Consider the following 27,790-nt stretch of genomic DNA (forward strand, 5'->3'; position numbering starts at 1 on the left):
GGCTACAGGGGGAAGAAAGAGAACAGTAATGTGCAGAGCCTCTTCCCCCTCCCACCGCCCTGCAGAGCTGCAGCAAACAGGGCCTTTAGGGGTTGGATCCCAGAGCCCCGGCCCTGGGTGCAGCCCCAGGTGGTACACACTGGAGCCCTGGGATGCAGTCCCTAAAGCCCCTATCATAATCCAGCCCTGGCTGCAGCAGAGATTGAAAGGGCCCAAGGCTCCAGCTACTGCACTGTTGCTGTAGCAGTGGTGGCAGCTGGGATACAAGGGCACTTTTCAATGACTGGGCCCCAGGGCAGCTGCCTCCTTTCCATTTCTCCCCTGTCAGCAGGGCTGCTTCCTGCTTCAAAATATAAGTTTTACCTACATTTAAGTAGTGTTTTGAATAGTTCACTTAAAAAGCAGGCTTGTGGCTCCAGTTAGGTAATGCTTCAATGAAATTTTAAAAAACCCTAGTTGACAGTTAAAAGAAACAGAGGAAAGAGAGGGAGCGTCAGAGTGTCCTGCCTCCTACTCTATCACTGCAAGTATTATTCTGTGTCTGGGACACAATGCCTGCTTTCATCACTTGACCAGAAACATGGAATAATACTTGCAGTATAGAACTTGGTGCAGTATAGTCTGAAACCCCACACTAGACCCCTAGTTTCACTGTGCTATTAAGATGACCCTAGCTGTACTGCACTACTAATATGTACTCTTTCTTTATTTTAAGTGTGGTGTTTTTATGTCTACAAAACTCAGCTGGTATGGTTCTTTGCAATTCAGTAGGTGGGTATGTTATTTTCAGTCTCGTTAGGGGCTGGCCAAAGTTAATTTTTTAGCTTTGTGGTAGCAATACCCATCATGGCCTACTAATGAATGTAATTGTAGAGTAGATGGATCCAAGTCAATATATTTTTCTAAATGCTTCCTAGCACTCATCAGGTGAATGAAGTTTGCCTTTTCAAACCCCAGCACTGTCCTTAGAGATGGCTACTGCAGTGTGTCATTGCTTGAGTCCAGACTGTAAGAAGACCTAATGAAAATGTCTGATGTTTTCTGGTCCTTGGCACAGCTGTGGCACTCACTCTCCCTGCTGTGCTGCATAGCACACTGGCCATTTGTTGGTGAGTTCATATTTCACACTGCAGGGAATTGAAATGATTGAACAGATAGGACGGGAGTTTTATTTGCGGATGGTAGCCTGTGTATCCCTAGACTCTGCTTTGGCATAAAACATCTGCTTCCTGATCTGTTTCAAGGCCAGTTCCCTTCCGCCAGCAAAGGTTATGACTTCAGGCAAGCTGTGACTTCGCTGGCAGGGGGAAATTTGCCCGAAGACTTGATTTAGTCAGAATCAAAGCATCCTGTCACAGAAATCCTTTTTCAATTACCTCTAAAAAGGCTGCCAGACAGTAAATGTACCAACATAATAAATGCAGTGAGGAAAGGAGCTACTGGTTTTTGTAGTTTGTGCATTTCTTTGAAAGACATGTGCATTGTGTGTCTGTGTAGCTGTGTACATGTACATATAGAAACATACATTTAAAAATATTCTGTATGTACTCCACTGCAAATGAGCATACTAGATGAACAGTCAGTCAGAACATCTCTTGGTTTCAGCTACTGTATATTCATATTTTTAATTTGTAGCATTAATTGGTACAATATTGAGTGTAATTTCTCCAGATAGGCACTGCAAGTTGCCGTACTTGGAAATTAATCAATACATTAGGTCTTTGTATTAAAGATAGATTCCCAATTACATTTTCTTCTTCTATATTTTTTCTTTGAGTCTGATATAGATTTCTGTATAGGACTGTCATCTTGTTACATACAGACATGGACACAAATGAAATGCCTATTCCTTCTTGCAACTGCATAGTCAGATTCAACTTTTATTAATATGAGTAGTGTATTATCACCCACATGCTTTCCTAGTGGTGGTACAAAGTCTATACAATATATGGATATTTTTCCTCCTAAAAAATTCCTCTTTCTGCCTTTGAAAAAATAGTAATTGAATATTTGCATATCTCTAAGGAGCCATGCACATTGAACTCTTCATTCATCCTCTGCAGTTCTTAGGCCACTTTGGTTTAAGAGTAAGAACTGTTGCTTTTATGAAGTGCCTTTATAGAAAAAGTCAAAACCTCCCAGCAGTGCACAGAAAGCCAGTGGTATAAAGGAGTTAAGTAGAGTCTTTAATAGAGAGAACTAGGTTGTAAGTGTTTTTGTTCCTTCAGAGCAGATAGATTTGGCTCCATCTGTTCCATATTCATAACAAAGGAGCTCACTTACAGGAGGGCTGACTTCCCTGGAATAGCATGGTAATGATCTTTTCACCACAGAATGAAAGGATCTGAACATGGTCACTTCAACCCTGCAGAAAGCAGTGTGCTCTAATAGCACTTCAGACCTGCTATTTTTCCTACAGCTCAGTTTTAGCACAGATCCTTTTCTGACCTTTTTAGAATACCTGCCTCCTACCCCCACCCCTCCACCGCGTATTCTTCCTGTAGTAAGTTTAGGACTTCATTATTTCCTAAACAAGAGTGGGAGCCGTGGTTTATAGACATGAGCACTGATTCCCTTGTCATATGATCTTAGTGCTAAAGACAAATGAAAACTGGTATACTCCCACTTCAGAGCTTTTTTAAACAAAACTTTTTAAAGATGTTAAATATCCTGACTTTGTGAACTTCAAATGTGAAGTACACAAAATGTGTTCATAAATTCCTTGCTGGGTCTTAGAATTAGGATGATCCAAAGACAACACACTTTATGGGCGTACAGAAAAAAATATTCAGCTTGGACTAAGACATAATATTTTTGCCTAAAACACAATATTTTTAGCTCCATGGGACATTTCACAAAGGGAAAAAATTTCCAAAAATTTGGGTGTGTGCAGCAAATGCTCCTTGACTAGAGCACAAATTAAACAGTAATGCTTTGAAGGTGACTGTTAAGTGTGCAAAGCTTTAAAAAGAAACACGTTTAAAAACCCAAGTCATAGTATTTTAAAATTACACATCAGTTGATTTTGAAATCCTTTGGCCAGCTCCAGAATTTGGAGTTCTGTGTATGTGCTTCAACAGCTGATAAAAGCACAACCATCTCATGCAACTCTCCCTGCATAATTAAAATAGTTGGAGGTTGAGCCATTCACTTATATGGGAAGCACTTCCTCTTTAGGGAAGAACCCTAAATCTGTTTGGAATTTTCCTGGGAAATAAAGGGAAAACATTGATACTTATCCACTATGTAGCACCTTGAAGTGAACAGAACTATATTATTGAGTATATTACTTATATCTGTCAGCTTCTATAACTTGCCAGAGATTCAAACAGGTCCCTTGAGAGGATTTTTACTCCCATGGAATATGAGGCAGGGATTCTGAATCTGAATGAATCGCTGAATAGGTTTGGAACCTCCTGCTTAAAAAGATCACACGTTAAGTCAGAAGCTCTTGGACATAACAATGATGGGTTCTGTATAATATACATAGGTAAAGATTAATTCCATGGACAAATAACGATCAGTTCACAAAGATTTTTGTGCTCTCCTTTGTAAATGAAAATTGCATCAAATTTTAAAGAATCATTAATAAAGGGTTATGAAGGCTAAGTGATTTTTATAGTCTTCTGTCTAGCTAGCATAGCAGTCATCAACCAGACATAGGAGGGCCCCATGGGTGGTATACAAGCCCTAATGAAAAGATTATCACAAACTTAACAGGTGGGACCAAACAGTACTACGTAGGCATGGTGGGATTCCTTACTGATTTTGGAGTTTGGGGAGTGGGATAATAGAATCGGAATCTGCTGAAAGAGGAGAAGGTATTTGAATTTGGCCCAATTCCACAACAAAGTGTCAAAGAAAAGCTGTTCTGGGGAGATAATGAAGAAGTAGTCCTTTTTTCTGAGTCATTATGGTAGCAGTCCTTATCTTGGATCTGATAAAAAGACAAATGCCAGAGTTACTTGTGTGTCTCAATAGTGCAATTGGAGTTTTCCATTGCCTTTAAGAAATGATTGGCAAGTCACCCATGCTTTTGAGTGGGGAGTGCACACAAATACATCTAACTTTGAGCTAGGCTAAGGTCAATCATTCTGAAGACAGATGAGTATGTGTATGCTACTAAAAAGTTAGTACTGAGGGAAATTATTTGAGTCACATGAAAAAGCCTTTGTAGTGCAAGTGTTCCAAACTCTCCCACAGTTACAGTTGTAACAATACACAGTCCCTTTTTGGGGGGGGGGGGGCGAGGGGTTAAATGAACGTATGAATGAGACTATTTTTGAAGATACTGCAGTAGTACAATTAACACTCATGGAGATTGCTTTTTTTTTTTTTTTTTAATATTCAGCATGACCTGTAGATAACCAGAAACAGTGCCAGAAAGAAGGTACCAAAGAATTTTATACTTGCTGAATTTCACAGGAATTAGTTAGGAGTTAAATGCGTATTTAGCTTAGTTTTCATGGAAGGGAAGACAAGTTGGCTTAAGATGTTGCAAGTGGGGGTAAATCCTTAACGTAGAGTTGAAGCAAAGTCCCTGGCTCATCTGGCAAATAGAAAGAAGGGCCCTTCAAGGTGCTGTATTTATCATTTCAGTACTGGTAACGCTAGACAGGGACAACTGGTGTCTGTAGGAGGAGGTGCAGGGACGGACAACCAAAGGAGCAGGGGGGATGGGTGCCCCCTTAGCTGTTAACATTTTGGCAAGGGGAATAGAGAGGCAGTGGACCTCCTGGATGTATCATGAGTCATCTATGATGCCAGACGCAGGAAATGTGAAGTCCATTAATATATATGAGATACAAGAATATGATACAGTACACCACACATTCCCTGCTGGTGAAAATACATCTGCAAAGATCAAAAAAGAGATGGTATTTCTAACAAGACTATAACAACTTTTCAAGGGATGTACTTATGCCTAGTTCTTAGAGATGGAAATTAGCCAAATGGATAGCCTACTTGGAGAAAAACAAGTTATTGCTAGTGATACCAAGGGAAAAACAAATATGAAAGTGGTTATGAAAAGGAGAAGGGAGATATATTTTCTCTAAGTGCTGTTTGATAGCATTAACTTGTTTTATTAGCAATTTACTGTAATACAGGCTAAATGTTGTACAATAACTTTGTTTCTGTTAATACTGTCAGGAACAGCAATGAGATTTGTGGCTTTCATTTCATTCTAGTTAACAGTAATGCTGGTATCATGCAATAAAAAAGAGTGCCAGTGTCGAAATACTGGTTCTCGTTTTTGTGACGCATGAAGTAGCTTGTGTCTGTTTTTGAAGAGGGAACCCAATGTTAGTGTGAATTGCCTGTATATATCTCTCATAGAAACATCCGCATCACCCCTTCCTCTTCTGTACCAGGCCTTGGTATCTTTTACACAAGCTTATATACAGCTCTAAGCCTATCCAGAATGGGGTATATCTAAATTCTAACTAGGTTTTGAGTTTGACGGGAAGCCCGGTCCAGACAGGGTAGATTCACTGGTAAGGTCAGGTTGGCATGTTCTGCCAAAAATAAAGCCGTGGATCAAGGACTTATATCCAAGGAATTACCACAGCCTGCAAACAGACAAGAGAGATTTTACTTTTGTGCAGAAGGCTTTGCAAAGCACAGCTGAACTGGGTTTCCGTCGCCAAGGTTGGGTCTGGGAGAACAGCTCAGATAGGGTTATTTTCATAGATTATATGTGTTTGCGTTTATTGTTCTCTTGAAGAAGGTCGGAAGTCAACAAACTGCAGTGATTTGGAATAATTTTATGTCTTTCCTGCTCAAGTGAACTCTTTATCTTGGAGTGGGAAGTGGAGAGATAGCAGTATAATCTGATTCTGCATGGTGCTGAGTGCCTTCTAAGAGCTCTCAGCTCCAACTGACATCAGGAAGTTCACAACAACCTGAAGGATTGGGCTTTTTGATAACTTTAAATTGTCCTGCAATTAAATTAAATTAAATTAAACAAACAAAAAGCCAGCTCTGACCATGTTCTGGCAGGGCAGTTACCTAACAAGAAAGAAGCCATGTGTGGGGGTGAGTCCTTGCATGCTGTCCCTGGGCCAACAGTAGTGCAGGCCTGATTAAATAACTTCTTGAAAATATTTTGTGGGCCGGATTGGGGAAGTGCTTGGGCCCGCAGTTGGCCCCTGGTTTGGGAGTTTGAGACCCCAATCTAGAATAAATATGATGCCTTCTGGAGTGAAATCTATGGCTAGACCACACTAACTCCCTAATAGAGAAAATATTGACAAATGGACTATTACCTTAGAAAGTCACAGTTTACATCTCCTCATATAGATTGACTTGGACTTTTTATAGGAAAAAAAAATTCAACTGCATTCAATCTATGCAGTTTTCAACCAGATCTGTAGGCTGTAGTGGATTAGAACCTGCCAGATAAATCATATTCTTGCTGGCCAAGCAGTGTAAAATAAGATAGTTGGTTCACTGTTACGTGCTAATGCACAAACAATAAATGCCTATTTCTTCCAAGAATTCTCTCTAAAATAGAATTCATTCTTGCATACCTCTGGCAAGCCATTTCCATTTAGGAGACTCTTTTTAGTACATATGGGGGAAATAGCCATTTACAATGTACAGACTGATAATTCCATTTGTTACACTGGTGTAAAAGAGTGCAAACTGGGTATAAAAATCCAGATAGCAGCATTTTACATCCACTGCGCTATTTTGCACATCTATTTTAATGAGCAGGTCTCTTCATTATTTTGTATTGCATGTAAACACTTATATTTGAAAAGTGAGTGCAAATTGCTACCATCCATGTGAGTTAAGAATTATGCTTTATTTGCATTTTGCATGTTGCACAGGTAATAAATAGCTGCCTATGGGTGTAAAGTAATGGAAAATCTGATCCACTGTTTAGATTTGATGCCCTCTGATATTTTGGGTTAAAAGGACCCCTCTCCCCACTGAAAAAAATAGTACCCACAGTTCCTTCTCCCATACCAATCTGTAAGCTTTATTAGAAGTTATCTTTTCCCCTCTTCTCATTGGTCTTTCTTGGCACAAAGGCATCACAACGTGGTTTTTTAGGTCCCCCAGCAATATAAAAGCAAATGGAATCCTCCTGTCTGATGCTTTGAGACATCAAAGCCCTCAACTTGTGCTACACTTTTTCTGTGTGACCTGATCCTACTGCTGATCAATGTGGAGAACGGAGATACTGTAGGCTTGGTGAGAACAAATGTGCTAGTAAGTTTAATCGCCACATATGGCTATGAAGCAAAAGAATTAATTCAGGATGCGTGCTTGATAAATCAGGTACCAAGAATGAGCAAGTCATGAATTGACAAAATTTTGTTTCCATGAGCAGAGCAATCAGAACTTAGCATTTCACATTTTCAGTGAAAATAGAGTCAAAGGACAGACCTGCATAAATATTTTTTAAAGAATCAACTCTGATTGGTAGAGGCTGAAATTTCCCTAAGAAGAGAACATAGTTATTTTTTCTTGTAGATTTCAACACTTATTCTGAAAAAAAAATCTGTAAATTATTTTAAATAGTCTTTAATTTAATTAATCGATTTATAAAAACCCTTACTTTTTGCAGCATAGCCCCCACTCTACATGCACACATATGCAAAGTGGACTTTTATTGATTCATTAAATTCTAGCAGACTTTTTCAGTAGTACCACTTATGTCAATTTGAAACTTTTTTCAGTGTGCATTGTGAGAGGAATATTAATGTCTAATTCTGCATTTACCTGGCTAATTTACATATGTTTGTATGCTACAGTAAATCACATGAAAACCTACAGGGGAAAGGCTCAGCGCTGCTGACAACTAATAGGCTATCTTTTCTTTAGACTAGCACAAATTGAGAAATATTGCCTGTGGCAAACATAATGGAAAACTGCATTTTTAATGCTCCCACACATACTCTTTTCTTTACAAAGAAGAAAGCAGATGACTTTTCTTAAAAAATAAAACTTGCCAGAGCTCTTGGAGTGGAACAGGGTATTGGAAACTAAATGCTTCTAGCTGTGGGAATTAAGATTTGAGGGTTATATAGGGTTATGTGGATATTGGTTTTGACTAATGGGAGGGGCAGTGTGCCTGAAAGGGCTAAAGGAAAATCATAGCTTTACGTACTTTTTCCCCAAAGAGATTATCTGTAAATTATATTATAGCACTAAGAGAGCAGAAAGATTGCCTAACCTTGAGTTTCATATTTACCATGTTCTTCATAATTGCTACATGTTCTCCTGTCTTTAAAGTAGTTACAAAAGATACTGGTAACAAGCCTTAGGACTGGGCTTAGTGAGGTCTAGATGGCTACATCTTCCTGGTAGACAACTTTTCCATTCAGAATTGCAAGATGTTTCAAGGTTTAGATTTTACTCTCATCAAGGAGAGACCTCTTGGTTGATCTAATGTTTCTGTTAGGTATCCATAGGCCAGAAGCAGAGTTCAGTCTGTGGTTTACTTAACGTATATGCAGTTATTCTTGTGATGCCCATAATGAATTGGGCTGTGGAATTTAAAATTAAACTATATTGAAGTTTGCATTTTTGACAGCCCAGGTAGGCTACATTAGCAAAGCATAAAACGGGGAAATAGACGAAATAATTTTTTTTTAATTCAGTGAGAAGAAATCTCTCTGGTGGCAGTGTTTCATAAACCGTAGTTTATAATTACCTTCCTTCAAGGAATATTTTAAGTAGATTTGTAATAGAAGCTTACAAAGTAGTAAGAGATCTTATTGTTCCTGGTACCTCATCAACATGGCATAGTGGGATTGTGAAGACTTATGGAAGGTGTGTCATTCTATTTAAGTAAATCATATTTCAGTGTCCCTACCTTCCTGTTCTGAAAAGGTGACTAAAATATGAGATTCTGTGTACTGATTAGTTTCAGTATTGTTTTGCATTGCCTGGTTAGTAGGACCCACAGTAGATTGTGCATTGAATATTAAATATATTTGTAATTAAAAATGCAGATTTAAATTGCTGTCTCACATTCTTTTTTACATCAGAGTGTTCCCTGACTTGCATTTTTCTAAAAGTTGCAGTGTTATAATTAGATAGAGGGGGAAGGCAGGGAAGAAGTATACATTGTTGATAATACTGTAGATACTTTTGCATGGTAGAGCTACAGAGAAATTAAATGGTAATAAATAGTGTACAATTCAGTTAAGAGCAGAAATTCAAATAGGTAGTAGCTAAAGTGCCATTATTTATCTAAAGAAAGAAGTTAGCTTAGCCACAGCTCTTGCTATATATTTAGCTTATGGCAGTAACTGCGAGTTATTTTTAAAGTTTCTAAGGCCTGTTTTCTTAAAGCTTTCCCCATTGCTTTTAATTAAGACCATTCTCTGACTTGCTGCAACTCACATACGGGATTTGGGGAGCTTAATGCACTGATTCAACCACAAATCTATTAGAAGAAATGTTTTGGTGCCTGTTCCTATTTATTGTCGTTCTGTGACTTTACTGCAGGTCTAAAGTAACTCTGATAAGATTACCTTGGCCAACGAGGATTTAAGCTGTCGTATTATATCTGTTACATGATTGTATCCAGCAAATTGTATCCATTGTGTAATATGATCTGATTGAATTTCTCAGATGGGGAATGAAAGTTGTTGGTTTTTCTATTTTAGGCAGTATGAACAGAAATGGGTAGGGGTGTATATATATTTATGCATGTATATACCCACACACATGCGTAGTATTAATAGCATTCAGAGACAATGTTTTTAGTCATTGTCAACAGAACTAACAGACTAACATTTTACTGTTTTGTGTGTGTGTGTGTGTGTGTGTGTGTGTGTGTAAATAAAAGGAGATCTAGCTCTCAAACAGGAAATATTTGCAGTATATTGTGGTTTGATTATAGGTTCTGAGAGTGTGGTATTGTTTCTCATTTTCTTAATTTTTACCTATAAAGCCTAAAATATGGCAGCCAAAATTATATACATGAGAGATTTTCCCACCCATTCTGTCATTCTAGGCTGTAATTTCATATCCCATGTGGATCTTGTGCCATGAATATTTTTGTCTAGAGTAGCTGAAAGAAGGTGAAGTTAGTATTGCCAACCTCAAGCATTTGGAGTAAAAAATGAGACCCCCTTCAAAGTCATGAGATTATTTTAGAAACCTAGAAATTAACAAATAAACCTGGCTTTGGGGCCCTTAATATCTACTTGGTTCACATTTTCAAGCTTTTTGCTATGACTGTGGGAGATGAAATCTTCAGCGGGATAGCCAAGTTAGTCTGTAAGGGTATGTCTACACAGCAAAGTTATTTCAAAATAACTTTACTAGCATCTACACAACCCAACCTCTATTTTGAAATTAATTCAAAATAGCAGATGGCTTGTTTCAAAATTGGTAAACCTCATTCCATGAGGAATAACTCCAATTTCAAAATTGACACATTTCGAAATAGGGGGCCTACAGCCCTTCCCAGAGAGCCCTGCTGGCCACCATGGCCAAAAGGTAACTTCTGACATGATGCCCTGCCAGTTCTGGCTGGTCTTAAATGCAGTTCAGCATCCAGTCAGTGTGGACGCGCTATTTCAAAATAGCAAAAAGCTATTTCAAAATGGATTTTGTGTGTAGACACGATATTTCAAAATAACTATTTTGAAATTAGATATTTCAAAATAGCGCAGTAGTGTAAACATACCCTAACAGGAAAAACTTAAAAAACAACAAATCTAAGTCTAGTAGCAAAGCAAAGACTAGCAAAACATGTAGATGGTATCATGAGCTTTTGTGTGTGTCACCCACTTCTTCAGATGACTGGATAAAATGTTCATGCAGCTACTAGAGAGAACAACACCAAATTTTGTGAGAATTGCACAAGAGCTGGTAACACTACAAAGTCCCTCCTTTTTTTAAAATCAGAACTCTTCTTGCTAACATTTACTGATGTTTGACCAAACTCTCACCATTTTCTCATCCAACATGAAAAGAGAAGATATAACTTCTTCTGCTCTTTGCATGGGATTCTTTTCCTTGTGCAGTAAGTTTTTCTTCACTTTGTGCAACCCCATCCCCAGGAAATTTCCCATGTGAAATGGAGTGCATTTATTGAGGATAGATTTCATTTTTGTCCGAGGTTTATTGCTCTTGGGACAGGCCTCTATTTGTACGTATCTGATGCTACAATTAGGAAAGACCTAAAGAAAGATCTGAGGGATGAACTCTGTAGGTCCTCTGTAGTCAAGGAGAATGGTATTTGCCCAAGTACTGTCCAGACAAGAGACGTTTTGTAGCAGCGTGTCTAATTTCAATAGATTCTAGCAACGGTCAAATGGAATCTTATCCTGATGGTATGCTACAGATACCAACTGAATAGTTTTCTCCTTCCAGGGGGCTAATTCACACTCTCCTTCTATAGAGTTAATAGATTTTTCTTGTCTCACAGTCATTCACAAGTAAATACAAGTCTCCTTGAAGTTTTCCAAAGTCTGCCTTCAGTTTTTCCACCCTCCCCAGGAATGGAAAAATGGATAGGAAAATATACAAAGACCAGGCAGTGTCATGCCACTAGCACGTTGATGACCATGGTGGTCCTATTCTTCTCTGGAAATCAATAAATAGATCCTTCCAACCACAGTAATCCTGGTGCCATGAGATTCTTTGATTAAGCCTGATCACCCGTGCCCAGAGATTCCCACTGGAAGTTTCAGGGATTGTTAACTTTTTGGGTGTATTGAGGCACTCTGGGATTTTAATTTTATTGGGGTCCTAGTTGAAATTACTATTCCTCCTCCCTTAGCCATGAAAGTTATCCTAAAATCTGAATAGCAGTTTTCTTCATAAGGTTTTACACAGAGCATATTTAGATTTTGATCTCAGAAGCACGTGTTGTACATCTTCTCTTCCTCTGCTGTAGTCTTTGGTCATATTGCAGTGTTTCTTTGTAGCTGAGATTCGCAGTACTTACTTCCAAGTCACCCTGAGTTAGGTGAGGCTTAAAACTCTCAAGAAAACTACTTTTAAATAGGGATGTAAATTCCTGGTTAAAAAGTTAACTGGTTAAATTCTATGTTAAATTAGCTAAACATGGGTGGAGGCTGCTCTGGCCAGGCCAAGCCATCAGTTAACAGGTTACTGGGTAAGCGTGCTGGTACGGCTGATACTTACCAAATAACCGGTTAACCCTTTACATCCCTACATTTAAACAGCAGGATGGGGGCTTATGCTACTATTTGACACGCTAAATTGATCTTCAGGGTGGTACTATGCATTTGCACTGGGAAGCAGGTTAAGTGTGGGTCAACTAGAAAGTGTTTACTAAACTCAGACTGAAATAAACATTCTGACAGTGTTTCTTGGTCAAGACAAAGTTTGTGACATGCCTACTATTTAGCATTCAGAAAGAGAGAATCCAAAGGCAGCCAATCAAGAAAATAACATTCCCCAAAGGGCAGCTCTCATTGTGTGTAACCATCTGGCCCAGACTCTTTCTCCTGATGAAATGATTTTAAAAAATCCCCAAAATATTTAGTAGCTGGTTTTATGGAATGAGTGGGCAAACTATTTCAGAGTAAAAAGAAGGGAAAAGGTCTTGGAAGACAGATGCGATCACAGTGTGTGTCTAGAAATTGCAAATGAAGCCAGGATTTGAATTTCCTGTGCTTCATTTGCATAATCATGTAATGGTGTTCTTTCGAAAAGTGCTATTTCGAAATTAAAACAGCGGTCTAGACGTGGTTCTTTCGAAAACATCTAAAATGAGTTTACAGGATCTTTCAAAAAAGCCTTCCGTTTTCGAAAGAATCGCGTCTAGACTGCGGTTTTAATTTCAAAATAGCACTTTTTTCAAAAGAGCGCCATTACGTGATTATGCAAAAGAAGCATGGAAAAATTCAAATCCCGATTTCATTTGCAATTTCAAAGTGCCTAATTTACATCCCTCTGTCAAAAGAGAGATGTAGCCTAGACGTAGAGATACTGTCAGTAGGTGCAGTACGTGTAAACTGAACAGGTGATAGAGTCCCTTAAAATCCATCCTGTGAATAATACATATGAATCTAAAGTGTACACTAATTGGTCACTCGGAGGAAGGGATTTTGGGACGGGGGTTGGTTTGTGTGTGTGTGTGTGTGTGTGTGTGTGTGTGTGTGTGTGTGTGTGCGCGCGCGCGTGCATGCTAGTTAGTTTTACTAGATTACTAGAAATTTACTAATTTTGAACTAGAACAAAATGATTGCAGTAGCCCAGTTTGGCAGGCAATTCTTAATTTCTCAGGAAGTGCAGAGAGATTACAATGTGTCCCTTAATCACCTTGGTAGTTCAGGCAGAAGTGAGAACTGAACAATAATTCACTTGAATTTTTTTCCTCCTAACGTAATAAACATGGGGAATGAGGAGAGTTTTGCATTTTTTTTCTGTCAGCATGCAAAATAAATGACCTCCTTTGGGGGTGGAGGCGGAGCTTTTACCTCATGTCTGTCATCAAAGAGTGCATCTGTTCCTAGGAGGGAGAATTTAATGTAACTATTATATTGTAGTCATTGTATTTTTATCATGGAAATATCAGTCAGCTGTTGGCTTAGGAAATTTTTTACCACCGCCGTGTTACCATTTGTGAGCTTTTTGTGAGGATGGAGGGCTAGATAGGATACTTCTTTTTAAAAAATGTTCTTCAAAGGAAGGCCGACCATCAAATATTAATTCTGTAGCTTTTGCTTCTAGTTGTGGCAGGACAGGATATAGTCAATACTGGAAGTGTGTGTTCTCAGAGCATCGCTTTTCTATTTTCCCAGATAAAATATTAATCCTATTTATCACAGGACTACTTTCATCACAGTTAGCAAACTGCTCTAATAACAATAAGCCTATACAATCTGATCTATGAAACTGAGTTAGAGTTTCCGGACATAAAATGTAAGAGTTATATTCTGCCCTTCAATAAGTGCATGTACCTTGATGGATCACTTTTAAAGTCATTCTTGCACAAGATAGAAATGTAAGTAGTGAATGTGTTAGGTTCTGCTTATGCAAGCAAAGGAAATGGTGTTGATGTAGACTAGTGCTACCACTTCAGCATTAGTAATGCAGGAATAGTTATAAAGTTTTTTTCTATAATCCAAGTTTATGTATGTTGTCTAAGCAAAGTATTCAGTAGTTGCATGCATACAATCAAGGGGCCACAGGAAGGACATAATTTCCTGGTTGTAACCACAGAGTGCAAATATTGTGCCCTAAATAACACACCAGTTACAGTAAATGTCAGCAGAGGGAGTTTTTCTGAGTTTGATTTAGTGAGTGCCTACAGCTAAGCCAGCTGTTAGCATTACTTAACGGCTTGTCATTGTGCACAAGAGGGGGAAAGTGTCATTTTTCTCTATTTTTCTTGTCCTGTGATTAAAACAGGGAGACAGTCTCTCATGAACTTGCCATTGGTATGGAATCAAGGCACCAGTTCTATTTAATTTCTTTCTTTGGATTGCCTGGTAAATTTGCTGGCATTGATGCCTCTCCAAGAAGCAAGAATTCTGGGGAGTGAGGAGAGGAAGTTTTAAGTTCAGAGTGCTTCATGTACAGTGGTCCCTCACAGAGAGCATGTGAGTTCATGTTTGTGTGGGTAAATCATTTTAGTTATCTGTCTCACCGAAGAAGATGCAGTTAATAAAAACAGGCAAGACGTGTGAGGGAGAACAAAATCACTTTCTCCCCTCTCAACATTATGTGAGACAAGACAGCTCCCAACAGGTTGTCATTTTCTGAAACACAAAACCACTTGCTGTCAGCTAGTACATAGTTCTTTAAATTCCTGTGTATTCTGTGTATTGAAATAAAAAATCTTTGGAACACAACAGGCTACACTTTCTGCAACAACCTCTGATTTTTGTGGCTGTAAAAAATTGCCCAAAAGTGTTTACACATGAGGGATGTCCTCTGTGAGTGTAGATTTGCATGCTGAATGCATGTGACTTGATTCTCAGTTTATACGTACAGGTAAAGATGTGCTTACATTTTTGTAGCTGCAAGCATTTATGCAGGTTCCAAAGATGTCTTGAAACCAGGAGATAATTTACCTTAAGAGATCTATGCTTTCCTTATGTGGATGTGTAATTTTCAGTAGTCACCATGCACTTTTAAAGACAGACTAGCCCCTTAAATGACAGAAACGTGTAGCTGCATTTGTCATGCGTAAACAAGTAGACACTATCTGTTGTCTTCCCCAAATTATCTTTTGCACAGTATGAAACATAGTTTTATGGCCCGATTACTAATTTCATACTTTTCCTCTTTGGATATTGACGGTATAATGACAATCTGAATGGCAAGTAAGAGGTGGCTAGTTTAGTTGTAGAGGACAAGGGTTCATGTTTTGTCTAGAACCTTTGTATCTCTTGCAGACAAGTTTTAGGAGTATAAGAAGCACTGTTATCTTAGTAAAGGCAGATTATGTTCATTTTCTTCTGATGACTTTTTTTAAGTCAATCCTTACCATTTCCTTTTACACTTTTCTAATTCCCTAACACTGACCAGTATCAAGACTGGCTTTTCCTTTGGTAACTCAAGAGGATCCATTTAATTGTGAATTTTGCGGGAAATAATGTAGAGTTTTTCAACTTAAGCATGTGGAGTACAAATTAGTCTTAAATAGGCTGTTGAGAACAAGGGTTGGAAAGGAGAAGATTGAAACTTTCTAGAATATCCTGTGCTTTGTTTCTCACATATTTTAGAGAGACATAGAAACATAGAAGAGTAGGAAAGTAGAAAAGTAGCTTTGTTCCCCTGCACTTGAGGGAGGACTAAATCATAACCAGACTATTCCTGACAGGTGTTTGTCTAACATAGTTTGCCTGAAGTTTTCTCCTTTCACTTGCATAGCTAGGGTGCCCTTGTACTGGTCTGCATTGTTCATTTCTTTGTGTGGTAGAACCTGAAATACATATATTCTCTTCAGAAGACTGGAAGATGTGGGATATTTGCCCTTAAGATAAAGAATAACTGGGTTTTTTTTGTTTCTCTCTTTCTCTTCTTCGACAGCTTCTGCTATCCCAGATAATGGAAGGAGGTCCTGTCTAAAGCTTAAAGTCTTTGTGCGGCCAGCAAGTAAGTTCTTTAAATCAAGCTTTAAAGGGTGGCTTTATAGCGCATGCTTTACTGTGTGGTCTGGTAAACAGCAAAAAACCTTTTTTTGTTTTGTTTTTTATTTACTGTTAAATCTTGTGTGGTATTTGTTCTGTATAGCAGCATTTGTGTTTCAGTTTTCATCATATTTTCTTATCATTCTTCATAAAGCTTTTTGTTTTATTACCTAGCAGTTGCTAACTTGTTGTTTCTTAAATTGTTTTACAAACAGAGGACTTACTGGCATTTGGACAAGTGCCGCAGACTTTAAAATATAAATATATATATACATATATAAAAATAGAGAGAGAAAAGCTAGAGGAAAAAAAAAGAAAGTGGGGAGTTTAAGGGTGTCTCACTAACATATTTGGCTGTTATCTCTATTTTTGTTATAGACAGCTGTATGAAAACTATAGGTGTTCATGATCGTGTTTTCGATGTTAACGACAAAGTAGAAAATTCATTAGAACCAGCAGGTTAGTATGCTTAGAGAATCTCTTTTAACAAATGCGTCTGTCCCTCTGGTGCTTCAATACTTTTTTTCCTCTCTTTCTCTCTGCATGCTTTGCATGGTATAATTGCTCTGCTTTGGCGCATTTATAGCAGTGCTAATATTGCTTATGGTAAACCTCATTCCTACAATATCCTTTTGTAAATGCATGGGAGACCAAATGTTGCTTTTTTGTGACATATGAGTTAATAAAATGCAGTGTCCAAATTTAAACCTCCAGAAAACTGTCCAGAAGATATTGTCTCTATGATCCCATGTCCCTGGCCTTCTGACAAACCACTCTGTGTATTAACTGGGTCCAGAGTTTTAGAAAGATAACACATGTATGAACTGTAAATATCGTGATTTCATGTGGTTTATATGCACATTTAAAAGGAATGGGGTTACTGCTTATTTAATACTAATGCATGACACTGACAGGTAACTGATAAAAGTTAGTGTTCCCCTAAAATATACATTTGTACACATGGTTAGGTAAAGTGTTGTTGTTATAAATTTTCCCATCTATTTGTTATAAAAGATTTGTAATCATGTCACTTTCCTGTCCAAATATGGGAATATATATTATATTCTAAAATTTTGTAGCCTCTCTTTCATCCATGTGTTTTAGCCTTAAAAACAGAGAGAATGCTTATAGTAGGGATGTAAAATCCCGTTTAACTGGTTAACCAGTTAAATGTAACTGGTTGGGCTGGGCTTGATCAACCCCCTGCTACAGACAGGGGCTGCTCTGGCTAGACTGAAGCACTCCTGCTGGTGGCACATCCCAGCCAAGCTCACCACAGGCAGGGGTTGCTCTGAATGGGCTGGAACTCTCCCCATCTTGGACAGGTCCCCTCAGTAATTGACCAGCCCCCTGCCTGCGGCGAGTGGGGAGTGTTCCAGCTTCCACCAGTTAGGTAACTATTCACATCTCTAGCTTATACCACTGAAAATTTCCCTCACTCTCCCCATCTACCTCACCCAAGAGCAATAAGTCAAATTAATGTTGGCCATGAAAATATATGTGTGTGTTTCTATATATAGCTCAGATCATGCATAGACCTAGGCACATGTTTAACTTTAAGAAAATAACTAACCACATTGACTTTAATGGGGCTACATGTGATTAAAATTAAGCATGTGTGTGAGGCTCTGGAGTATCAGGGCCTAGATGTGTATTACATAAAGACATGGACACATAGTAAGGCATTGCTATTTGAAAATGGGCAAACAAACACCCTATACAAAAAAATTACACATACACAATTTTAATGCATACTTTAGGGAGCATGCTATGAGAAACTTCCTTTGATATGAAGAAACAAATTAATTTTTCTTTGCTGTGTTTTGCACTGCAATATGTTTGCTGATAACTTATTTTAGCTGAAAGTATCAGGGAGCAAAATAAATAAGACTTTAAGAAGTTTACAAGTCTGAATGATATGAACTATCTGGACATGAACTATCTTTCATTAATTTTTACTCCAGAGGATACTCAGGGCTCTCCAAAATGTGTTCATTTAGGGAACCACCTAGATTCTCTAAATAAATGAGAATTTAAATGCATGCTGACTTCAAGCAATGTATTTTTGTTACAACAAATCAGTAGTTTTTATTTTAGCATACTCCCTCTATAGGAGACCATTAGAGCAATATCTGCCCACCTACTCCTAACAGAAGAATCTAGAAGCCCTGAGTGTTTTTTCTTGGTATGAAATATAGTAAATACTGGTTAATTAATACATACACTCTTTACTAATGGTTTGCAGCAAAGACTGTAATCTGGGTGATCCCAATAACAAAATGAGATTGAGGGTCTTATTTTCAAAGGTGCTGAGCACCTGCAGTTCCCATTGACTGTGGTGCCTACTTAGCATGGTAATAGAAGCAAATCAAAGACAGCAGGCAATGGGGAAACTAAACCACATAGAGGGTATCAGAGAGAGATGAAGTGGAGTGGTGCTATCAAGGAAGAAAGATGGGCTTAATAAGTTTATATTTAGAACACATCAGTTACCAAAAAGCCTCCACCCTAAAGAACATTGCATAGTCGCAAAATTATTTGAGCATTCTCCATTGGACAATTAACAATTCGTGGACCTGACAGTTTGCTGACGTGCTTATTTATTATTAGGATGTAAGACAGTTGATCTTGCAGCATGCTGTCTGCACTGTATACTAATTTACTTGTCCTTGGAATGCATTTGTCTGTTTCATGTCTTCTTACATTGTCTGCCACCATATTCTGTCACAAAAGGACACGAGGGTTGGGGCAGGTCAGGGGCACATAGCTCAACTCCCTATTGTACTATCTAGTAATCACTTCTGTAAAAATTGGGCATTTATGTATTGACCTTCTGGGTTCAAACAGTGTTTGTTCATAATCAGGAAATGGCAGGAAACTGACAAGGCAAAAGTCACACTTCTTTAATTTTAGACTTCAGGTTTGTAAATTTCAGAAGCCATAAAAGGTAATCAGATTCAAAAAAGGCAAAATTAAAATAAATTCTACCCTCAAATGAATTTGCAACTGGTCATTTCAGGTCAGAAGTAGGCCTTCAAGGTATAATTTAAAATGATGTCATCTAGAAATATTTAAGAAGCTTGTACTAAGCTGTGATCGATTTGAATTTTCTACCTTCTACGATGGTAGTGAGCTCCTAGTCTCCTAGTTTAGCTTTTCTTTTTTTGTTAAGAAATACCAAATCCTTTCTTCTAAGTATAAAAGATTGTGTGGGGTCTTAACTGCACAAATGCAATTAATAATAATATTTATTAAGCAATATGGAAATCACAGATAAAGTGTGCTTCACTGTACAAGTGCAGAGACACCTTGATATCATCTTGCCAAAAAACCCAGATGCTTTTTTTAAAAAGTACCCCTTAATATTACATGAAAAAGCAGTTTCAACTTTTAAAAGTGGCTTTATGAAAATAGCATCATAGGGTCCTTCATTTATTCAGTCTCAGTGATTACCAAACCAGATGTGTTCATTTACGAATTCAAACGTTTTTGTTGTGTTTTGGATTTTTTAACCATATTGCCAGTGCTGCACTCACCATAGGATCTGTAACTCAAGCTCCCATTTGCATAATCATCCAAAACAAATTCTCCCTTTATTTACATCAAGGCAGTCCTGTGGCCTCAAATGTGTTTCAGGGGTGTGAGTGAAGCCAGAATTTCATGACAGTAAGGTTGAACAGGGAATTTATGGGTGGCCCAGGAAATTGAACTTAGTTTACAATTTCTATGATGATACAGGAAATAGAAATAAATCGATGTCATTCTCCCAAGAGTTTTGGTTTGAGAGTAGTGGGTAAACTTTTCCTCTAAATTGAGAGGGTTGGGATTCTGAATATACATCGGGAGCAGATCAGATGATCAGGAAGAGGCTATTCTTACACAGAAACTTTCCAGGGTATTTTCTCAGTGAAAGGGTTGTTTAGGAAAACTGCCATTCATAAATTAATGGTGTGGCAACTAAGTAAAAATGGAGACATCACTTGTGGTCCATAAGCCCTTGTGACCCAGTTCTGTTATAACTGGTACTACTAGTACAGTTCTATAATTGTCTGTTGCTGTTACAAACTCTAATTTGTAAAGTGCTTTGAAATGAAAGATGTTGCATGAAAGATACTGTGGACCTGATTCAGAACCATTTAAGCCAATAGAAGTTTTTCCCATGTGTAAATTGAAGGTAATTCAGTACTGAAGTTATTGTTCTGACATGCCTTCTGTTGACTTCAGTAGGAGTTTCATTTGAATGAAAGATTGTGTGTGTTGTGTTGTCATGTAACATAAATAATACAATAAAGTATTTATATTTGAATATCAGTTAGGGTATGTCTACACTACAGAGTTAGTTCGAACTAACTTAGTTCGAATTAGTTAATTCGAACTAAGCTAATTCGAACTAACGCGTCTAGAACTAAAAACTAGTTTGAATTAGCGTTTTGCTAATTCGAACTAGCATGTCCACATTAAGTGGACCCTGAACAGGGCTTAAGGATGGCAGGAAGCAGTGCTGGCAGGGCATCAGAGGAGGACTTAGAGCGTGGAGATGCTGTCTCAGGCTAGCCGAGGGCTGTACTTAAAGGGACCCGACCCCCACCCCGGACAGACAGTTCTCAGGGGTGCCCCGCTTGAAAACCAGTCCTGGCTTGGAGTGCCCGGAGTGCCCACACTGGGCACATCACAGCACTCGGCCATCAGCCCGGCTGCACTTGCCGCTGGCTGCCATCTGGGGAGAGGGGGCAATTGGGGAGATGCAGGAGAGCTTCCACCCCCAGAAGCCCGCAGAGCCAGCCCAGTCCTCCCCATCGGGGGCTCGTACCCCATTCCTCCCTCACCTCCTTCCACTTACCCTTCCCTAGCCCCTTTTCTTGATGTACAAAATAAAGGACAATTGTGGTCAAAAATGGAATCTGTCTTTATTGAACAAAACTGGGGGAGCCTGGGAAAAGGAGGTGGGAGAGGGGAAGAGAGAGGCTCGGAGAGGGGAGGGCAACTACAATGATCAGGGGTTGGGAACAGGTCCCATATGAAGAGAGGCTAAAGAGACTGGGACTTCTCAGCTTAGAAAAGAGGAGACGGAGGGGGGACAGGATAGAGGTCTCTAAAAGCAGGAGTTGGGTTCATACAGAAAAGTTCTTCATTAGTTCCCATAAAGAAGGACTAGAGGACACCAAAGGAAAGGAATGGGTAGCAGGCTTCAAACTAGTAACAGAAAGTTGTTCTTCACAAAGCAAAGAGTCAACCTGTGGAACTCCTTGCTGCAGGAGGCTGTGAAGGCTACAACTAGAACAGCGTTTATAGGGAAGTGAGATCAAGTCATGGAGGCTGGGTCCATGGAGTGCTATTAGCCAGGGGGTAGGAGTGGTGTCCCTGCCCAAGGTTTGTGGAAGGCTGGAGAGGGATGGCACGAGACAAATGGCTTGGTCACTGTCTTCGGTCCATCCCCTCCAGGGTCCCTAGGGTTGGCCACTGTCGGCAGACAGGCTACTGGGCTAGATGGACCTTTGGTCTGACCCAGGACGGCCATTGTAAGCTCAGGGCTCAGGGTCGGGGGTCTCAGTGGACCCCCTTGATTTTCATGCACACCTGCTCCTGGGTGGCCAGGCTGGCAACTCTCCTGCCCAAGCTGGCCACTTTCCTGTGCCTAGTGCGGAGATCGTGGACAAGGTCCACGATCTCCACACTAGACCAGGTGGGTGCCCGCCTCTTGCGGTCCCGGGCAAGCTCCCGGGAGCTGCCAGTCTGGTCCCGGGAAGAGGGGGAGGGCTGGGGGGCATCGGGTGGCTGGCTCGATCTGTGCCAGGTGCAGGGTCTGCTGGCTGGGTGCTGGCAGGCTTGCACCTGGCACGGACACCGTAGCCAGCCCGTGCCCCTTTAAGAGGTCCGGAGCCGGGAGGGGGGCATAGAGTTTCCCTGGTGTTGGCCAGAGTGGCCACCAGGGAAACCTGGGGAGGGCTAGCCTCCCACTAGTTCGAATTAAGGGTCTACACACCCCTTAATTCGAACTAGCTAGTTCGAACTAGGCTTAATCCTCGTAAAATGAGGTTTACCTAGTTCGAACTAAGCGCTCCGCTAGTTCGAATTAAGTTCGAACTAGCGGAGCGCTAGTGTAGCGCCTATCAAAGTTAGTTCGAACTAAGCTCCGTTAGTTCGAACTAACTCTGTAGTGTAGACATACCCTTACTCTGCCTGCCCACATAATACTGGCTTTTCAAAGTAATTCCTGGAAATATATTGTGATACAACTGAGACTGTTCCATTGGCAATTTGTCCTGAAATCAAACTTTTGTGAGTCTAAGTTGTTATATGGATTCCAGTGATTTCCAATTGGGTCTGAAATCGACCCAAAATAGTTTTTTGTATTTTAATATTCTGTGCACTGGCATATTGGATGCCATTACAAGCCAAACAAGGGTTTTTAAAAAGCTGCTTTTAAACTAACAGTAAGAGGTACACTTTCAAAGCAATGTGGCATTTTTAGCACTATGACTCTCACTACCTCCACCAGTGTCATTAGAGGAGAATTGCGCAGCTCACATCCTACACAATCCTAGCAATGTAATTTGTAAACGTAGGAATTACTTGACTCACCATGGAAATGCAGATATATCTTGCATAAAATGCAGAAGTTGTTTATTACATTGAGTTACAAGTAACTAGATTTTGCTGTGAAGCTCTTATAATCAAAGTGGATCAGAAAAAGTCTCAACTTATCAAAACATTTTTTAGACGACTCTTATTTTTTCTTTTAAAAGGTGTCACTGATTTAATCTGTTTATTTAGAAAAAAATTCACATCCAAGACTAATGCTTTTATCTCGAACTCAGGAGAGGTGAAAATTAAAATAGCCAAGTTCAGTAACTTGACCTCTGATATACAGAATTGTGTAATGGGTCATGGTAAAATCATCTACAACTATATCAGAGATAGTGTAATGTCATCTGTGTATAGTATCTTTACAATGTCTTACTGTGTTAGTACTTAAATTCATTTTGAAACAAAATAGCTGAACAGATTTTCATTGTGTCAGAGATTTGAAAGCTTATAAACAGAGAAAAAAATGTTTTGTTCTTAATGTTCTACTGCTAACATATGTGCACCTAGCAAAAAAAAATTCTAGTGATGCTGGTTGTTTTACATTATGTGTTATATACAACAGACTGTAAATATTTATGAAGAGTTTTGAAGTTTAGCATGTTTTCTCTTTCAGATCAATGAATCACTATTAGCAATTTTTCTTTCATTCATATTTCAGGGGAAAAAATAGAGAGCTTCTTGCCACATTCCATGTGGACCCCAAACTCCAGTTGACTATACTGGAAGTTTTGCACATGGAATGGACTCGTAGGCCAACATTCTAAATTTTGGAGCCTAAAGGAGGACTCTTAAATCTACAGTTACTCACCTAAGTAAGGGAACTGATCTTCAAATGTGCTAAGCAGCAGCAGCTCCCATTGAAGCATCTTTGAAAATCAGGCACTTTTATTTAGCTGTTTAAATATTAGACTAACATTAGATACCTGCGTTTTTACAGGAGGAACCATTATAGTCAGACCTAACACTATATTCCTTACTATGGTAAAGTGACCAACACCCTCCTTTTTGCTCCCATTATCTTTAATGGGAGTTTTGCCAGAAAAAGGAATGAGAAATGATTGCAAGATTTGGCCCAGGTTTTTTACATAATGAGTTATTACATGCTCATGAAAGTCAGTGGCCACAAGGTTCACTGCCCTGTTTCACAGAGGGTACTGAAATCTAAACTTGCGGCAAGCCGCTGAAAAAGAGCTTACTAAGAATGCAAATCCTTATTGGAATTTATGCTTTCTATTTAAACAGATGATACCGTACATGAGTCTGCCGAGCCATCCCGCGGTGAAAATGCAGCACATGCACCGAGGATATCCAGTCGGCTTTTGGCAACCCTACTGTTCCTCCTGGCGATGCTTTTGACATTATAGCACAGTATATTCCAGTAACCTGTCACAGAAAACATCAGGGTCTTGGAACATCAAAGATCCACCTAACTGCTCCTCCCAAGAAAGGGACTTTATATTGGTTTTGCAGATGTCATATTGGGGTTTTTGGTTGGTTTTTGTTGTTGTTTTTTCTTTCAGCCTGAACTATGAGCAAGAATTTGAGAGGAATAACTAGTTTCAGTCCCCAACCTTTCCCAGTGACTTTCCTTCACCCCTCTAAAAATCAAAGGACTCAAAGTGAAAATGCCAAATTATAACAGTGATACTAGTGATTCTTATTTTCCTCTGCGTTCTCCTTTAAGAAGTCACTTCCGCTAGCTCACTGTGTCATCTGTATGTGGATACGGAAGAATAGTGGCAGATGCAGTCAGTGAATGATAAGGAACCTGAGTGGAAGCCCAGGAGGGTTTTACTCTCCAATACAATATTTATGCCTTCTTGTTCAGTACTGTAAGATGATCATGCAAGGCATCATGTCACCCTGTCAGAACTGGAAGGGAGATATTAAGAACTGATATGATATAACACTATTTCCTCTAGGAGTTTCTAAATGAACAGGCTTCTAAAAGGAAGAGACACTGTATCTTTTAAGATTGTCTTGAAATATCATTGACAGTAAAAACCTATGTTCTGAAATAGAAGCTCTGTCTTTAGAAAACAATTAATATTTAGGAATGTTAACACACAGTAAGCAAGTTCAGATTTAAGAAACTTTGCTGGGGGTGTGAGTGCCTCTATTGTTTCCATTTCAGTGGGTAGTGCACACCAGATAATTTTCTTTCAAAACAGATCACCATGGTGCTACAATTTTTTTTCTTGAAATGCAAAGAGGCATTTTTTTGTGAATAAAGTGACCTTCCCCAGGGCTGACTTAATAGCTGATAGCCTTGTATACAGCTCTGGGTGTCAATATCTTCTAAGGAGAGGACTTCAGTGGCCAGAGGAAACATGTTTGGGACGCTGGACGTCCAGTGTGCTCTTGATTTGTCTCCCCTGCAAATTCCACCACCATGGGAGTTAAAAAAAAAAAGCCAAAAGAAGCTGAAACAGTCAATTGGCATTTGGGGGGTGGGAGTGTTTGAAAGTATGGAATACAAATTAAAGTGTTGTTTTTATATCTTTCCCTTTCCAACATGGTTTGAAGAGTAGAGGAAATATGTTTAGCGGCAGGAGATAAACCAGATGGGCTCCCAAAGACTTTAGCAAAATATTTTTTTAAAAATCCACTAGAATAGAAAATACATTATTTAGATATACTTTATGCTGAAAGTGAGTATATATGCTTGTCCTATTTAAGCGTGAGAAAAGTGGTAACCCTTGATGCAATTAGAAAATGAGAACTGTTTGGATTGATGAAATTGGGGGATGACCCTGTTTAAGAAATCTGAGCAGGCCAAGAAAGGACTTGAGAAGTCATTCACCAGGAAATGCAAGCCATGGGGTTTCTACTGGTGAGGCTGCCATGGTCTATGAACTCTGAAGCATAGTCAGGGTAATGTATCAGGCCAATATCAAAACAAAGCCTTTAAAAGAAAAACTGATTATTATGATTATTTGAATGTGAAAGAAATGGAACACATTCCAACAAAACAAACCATTTAATGTATCAGTTTCACAGGAAAAAAAGTAGTTAAAATTAATAGGGGTTGTTAATGGGCTGAATTTTGTGAATATGATTATGAAATCATAGAGCTGCTGCTTAGAATTTTAAACAGTCCATGATCCAAAAAAGAGAAAACAAAGTGGTATACGTGTTAAACTAAAATCCGGGGTTGCCTCATACTCTACAGCAGGGGTAGTCAATTATTTTTTGTCAAAGTCCATATTTCTTGGTCAAGGTATAATCAAGGTCCAGACTCCAGTGTAAATAATTTAAAAAAACTCCACTAATTATATTAATAAGTAAAAATACTTCACGGTCTGTTCAAAAGCAACTGGCCATCCAGATTTGGCCCACAGTCCATTTACTGACTACCCCTGCCACATAGTATGGATATTGATGCAGATGCTGACCTTGAGTCAGGATTAAGGAAATTTCTCAAACACACACAATGAAAAAACACAGTCCGGACACTGAAGAAAATCACCATTTCATTACAATATTGTCAGTAAATTTCTCTTTCTCCAGCATGTTTTCTTCAACTAAGAATTAGTTAGGGTTGGTCCTGCTTTTGGGCAGGAGGTTGGACTCAATGACCTCTTGAGGTTTCTTCCAACCCTGTGATTCTATGATTCCAGAACTTTGGGAGAGGTAGGCTTAAGGATGAAAACCAACCCCATAATAGACAGAGAATAGATAATATTGCAAGGTAAACATATTTTAAAAGATTCATATTGGTTGCAATTAGTCACAATGATACTACTGATTTTCTTTTTGAAGTGGTGAATTTCATTGTGTCCTATCATTTGTGTATGAATGATAATGGACTTTCAAAACCATGAGGGTAGTTTGACTTCTGTATTTGGGGGGGGGGGGTCATTCCAGTCAGCTCAATGGGGCCACGCGTGGGGGGAAGGATTGTGAGGTGCCAGATTCTGTGCCTGTCTGACTGGAGTGTCCCTTGCAGAGAGTGAGGTGGGGGAACAGTACCCCCCATCTCCTACAAACTATGCCCATGCTGAAAAGCCGCAATTATCAACAGCAAACTGTTTTTACTAGTGTATTCCATAGTGAAATTCAATCCTTTATTTTACCAGATTGCCAATGCTTAATTAATTAATCATAGCAAGACTATCACATCTAACAGACTACTACACTGCACAGAATAATATAACTGTGAATTGCAAGCTTACTGAACATCAGCTTGGATACTTGATGGCATCAGGCAATCCCTGTCATATCAAGTGAGCAAGCACTGTAAACCACTGAATCTCTGGTGTTTCTTGTGTTGAGTTACAAAACTCCGGAAGCTTTGAAGGATTATGGTGGAAGTTTAAGCAGCTGACAACACCCCCAACCCTGCACAACACCCCCACCCTCTGAAGTCCGAGGGACTAATTCTGCAACAGCCATCTCTCTGCCCAGACACTTCACCCCTGTGACCTGCACTCCTGGTTGCCAAGGGCTTTGCAACATGAAGCAGGGAAATAAGGATCAGTCTGTTTAGTGGATACTATGTATCCTTTAATAGACACAAGGTAACATTTCGTGTTAGTTTAGAATATTGTTTTGTACTGTACTTTCTTGAATGGCAAAGGAAAGACAAGTAAAACTTAAAAAAAATGCTATGTTCTTTAAATTCTGTATTTAGCAACCTCTGTTGTATATAGTGTTTGATAATAAAGTATTAATTTGATTCTTATGTCTTTTGTAAGTGAGAACAATAGACTTTCAGGATATTAAAAAAATTGCATTGATTATAAGACAGAGCTTTGAAGCATCAAGTGTAATCATGGCTGAGAACTGAGTTATAAGGGGCCATGACTCTGCATCATACAGGACTCATCTGTGAAAACTGTTCACCTGATCTCAAGACTTCACAATGTCAAGACCTAGAACAACATGACTTTTGATTATCAATGTTTTGTCCTCAGTGTTTAAAGGTCTGATGTTATGTGATTTTTTGTGTGTTTGGTTTTTGTTCTGTTTTGTTTTTTTAACATGTTGTTTTCTAAAAGGCTTTGGGGATTGTACAACTCTTCTATTCCATTAGGGTTTTTTTATCCGTTGTTTTCTGTTTTCCTTCTGTGCTTTCCTTCCACCTCCCGCACCCCGCCATGGATAATTTTTTTCCCCCA

General features: G+C 39.1%; 1 protein-coding gene across 2 annotated transcripts in view; it reads left to right on the top strand.

Annotated features, from left to right (window-relative positions):
• EFNA5 (ephrin A5) overlaps nucleotides 1–27,348 on the top strand; it is a 299,571-nt gene extending 272,223 nt beyond the window's left edge. Inside the window, exons 3-5 of one of the 2 annotated variants that reach the window (XM_006128885.4) lie at nucleotides 15,982–16,047; nucleotides 16,461–16,541; nucleotides 23,913–27,348. In XM_006128885.4, coding sequence (XP_006128947.2) covers nucleotides 15,982–16,047; nucleotides 16,461–16,541; nucleotides 23,913–24,034 — 269 coding nt within the window. In that variant the 3' untranslated portion in view covers nucleotides 24,035–27,348. The remainder of the gene's footprint in view (nucleotides 1–15,981; nucleotides 16,048–16,460; nucleotides 16,542–23,912) is intronic. The other variant, XM_006128886.4, reaches the window with a different exon arrangement.
• Nucleotides 27,349–27,790: the final 442 nt, after the last annotated feature.

This window comes from Pelodiscus sinensis, chromosome 6 (genome assembly GCF_052426305.1).
Source record: "Pelodiscus sinensis isolate ZL-2025 chromosome 6, ASM5242630v1, whole genome shotgun sequence".
NCBI lineage: Eukaryota > Metazoa > Chordata > Testudines > Trionychidae > Pelodiscus > Pelodiscus sinensis.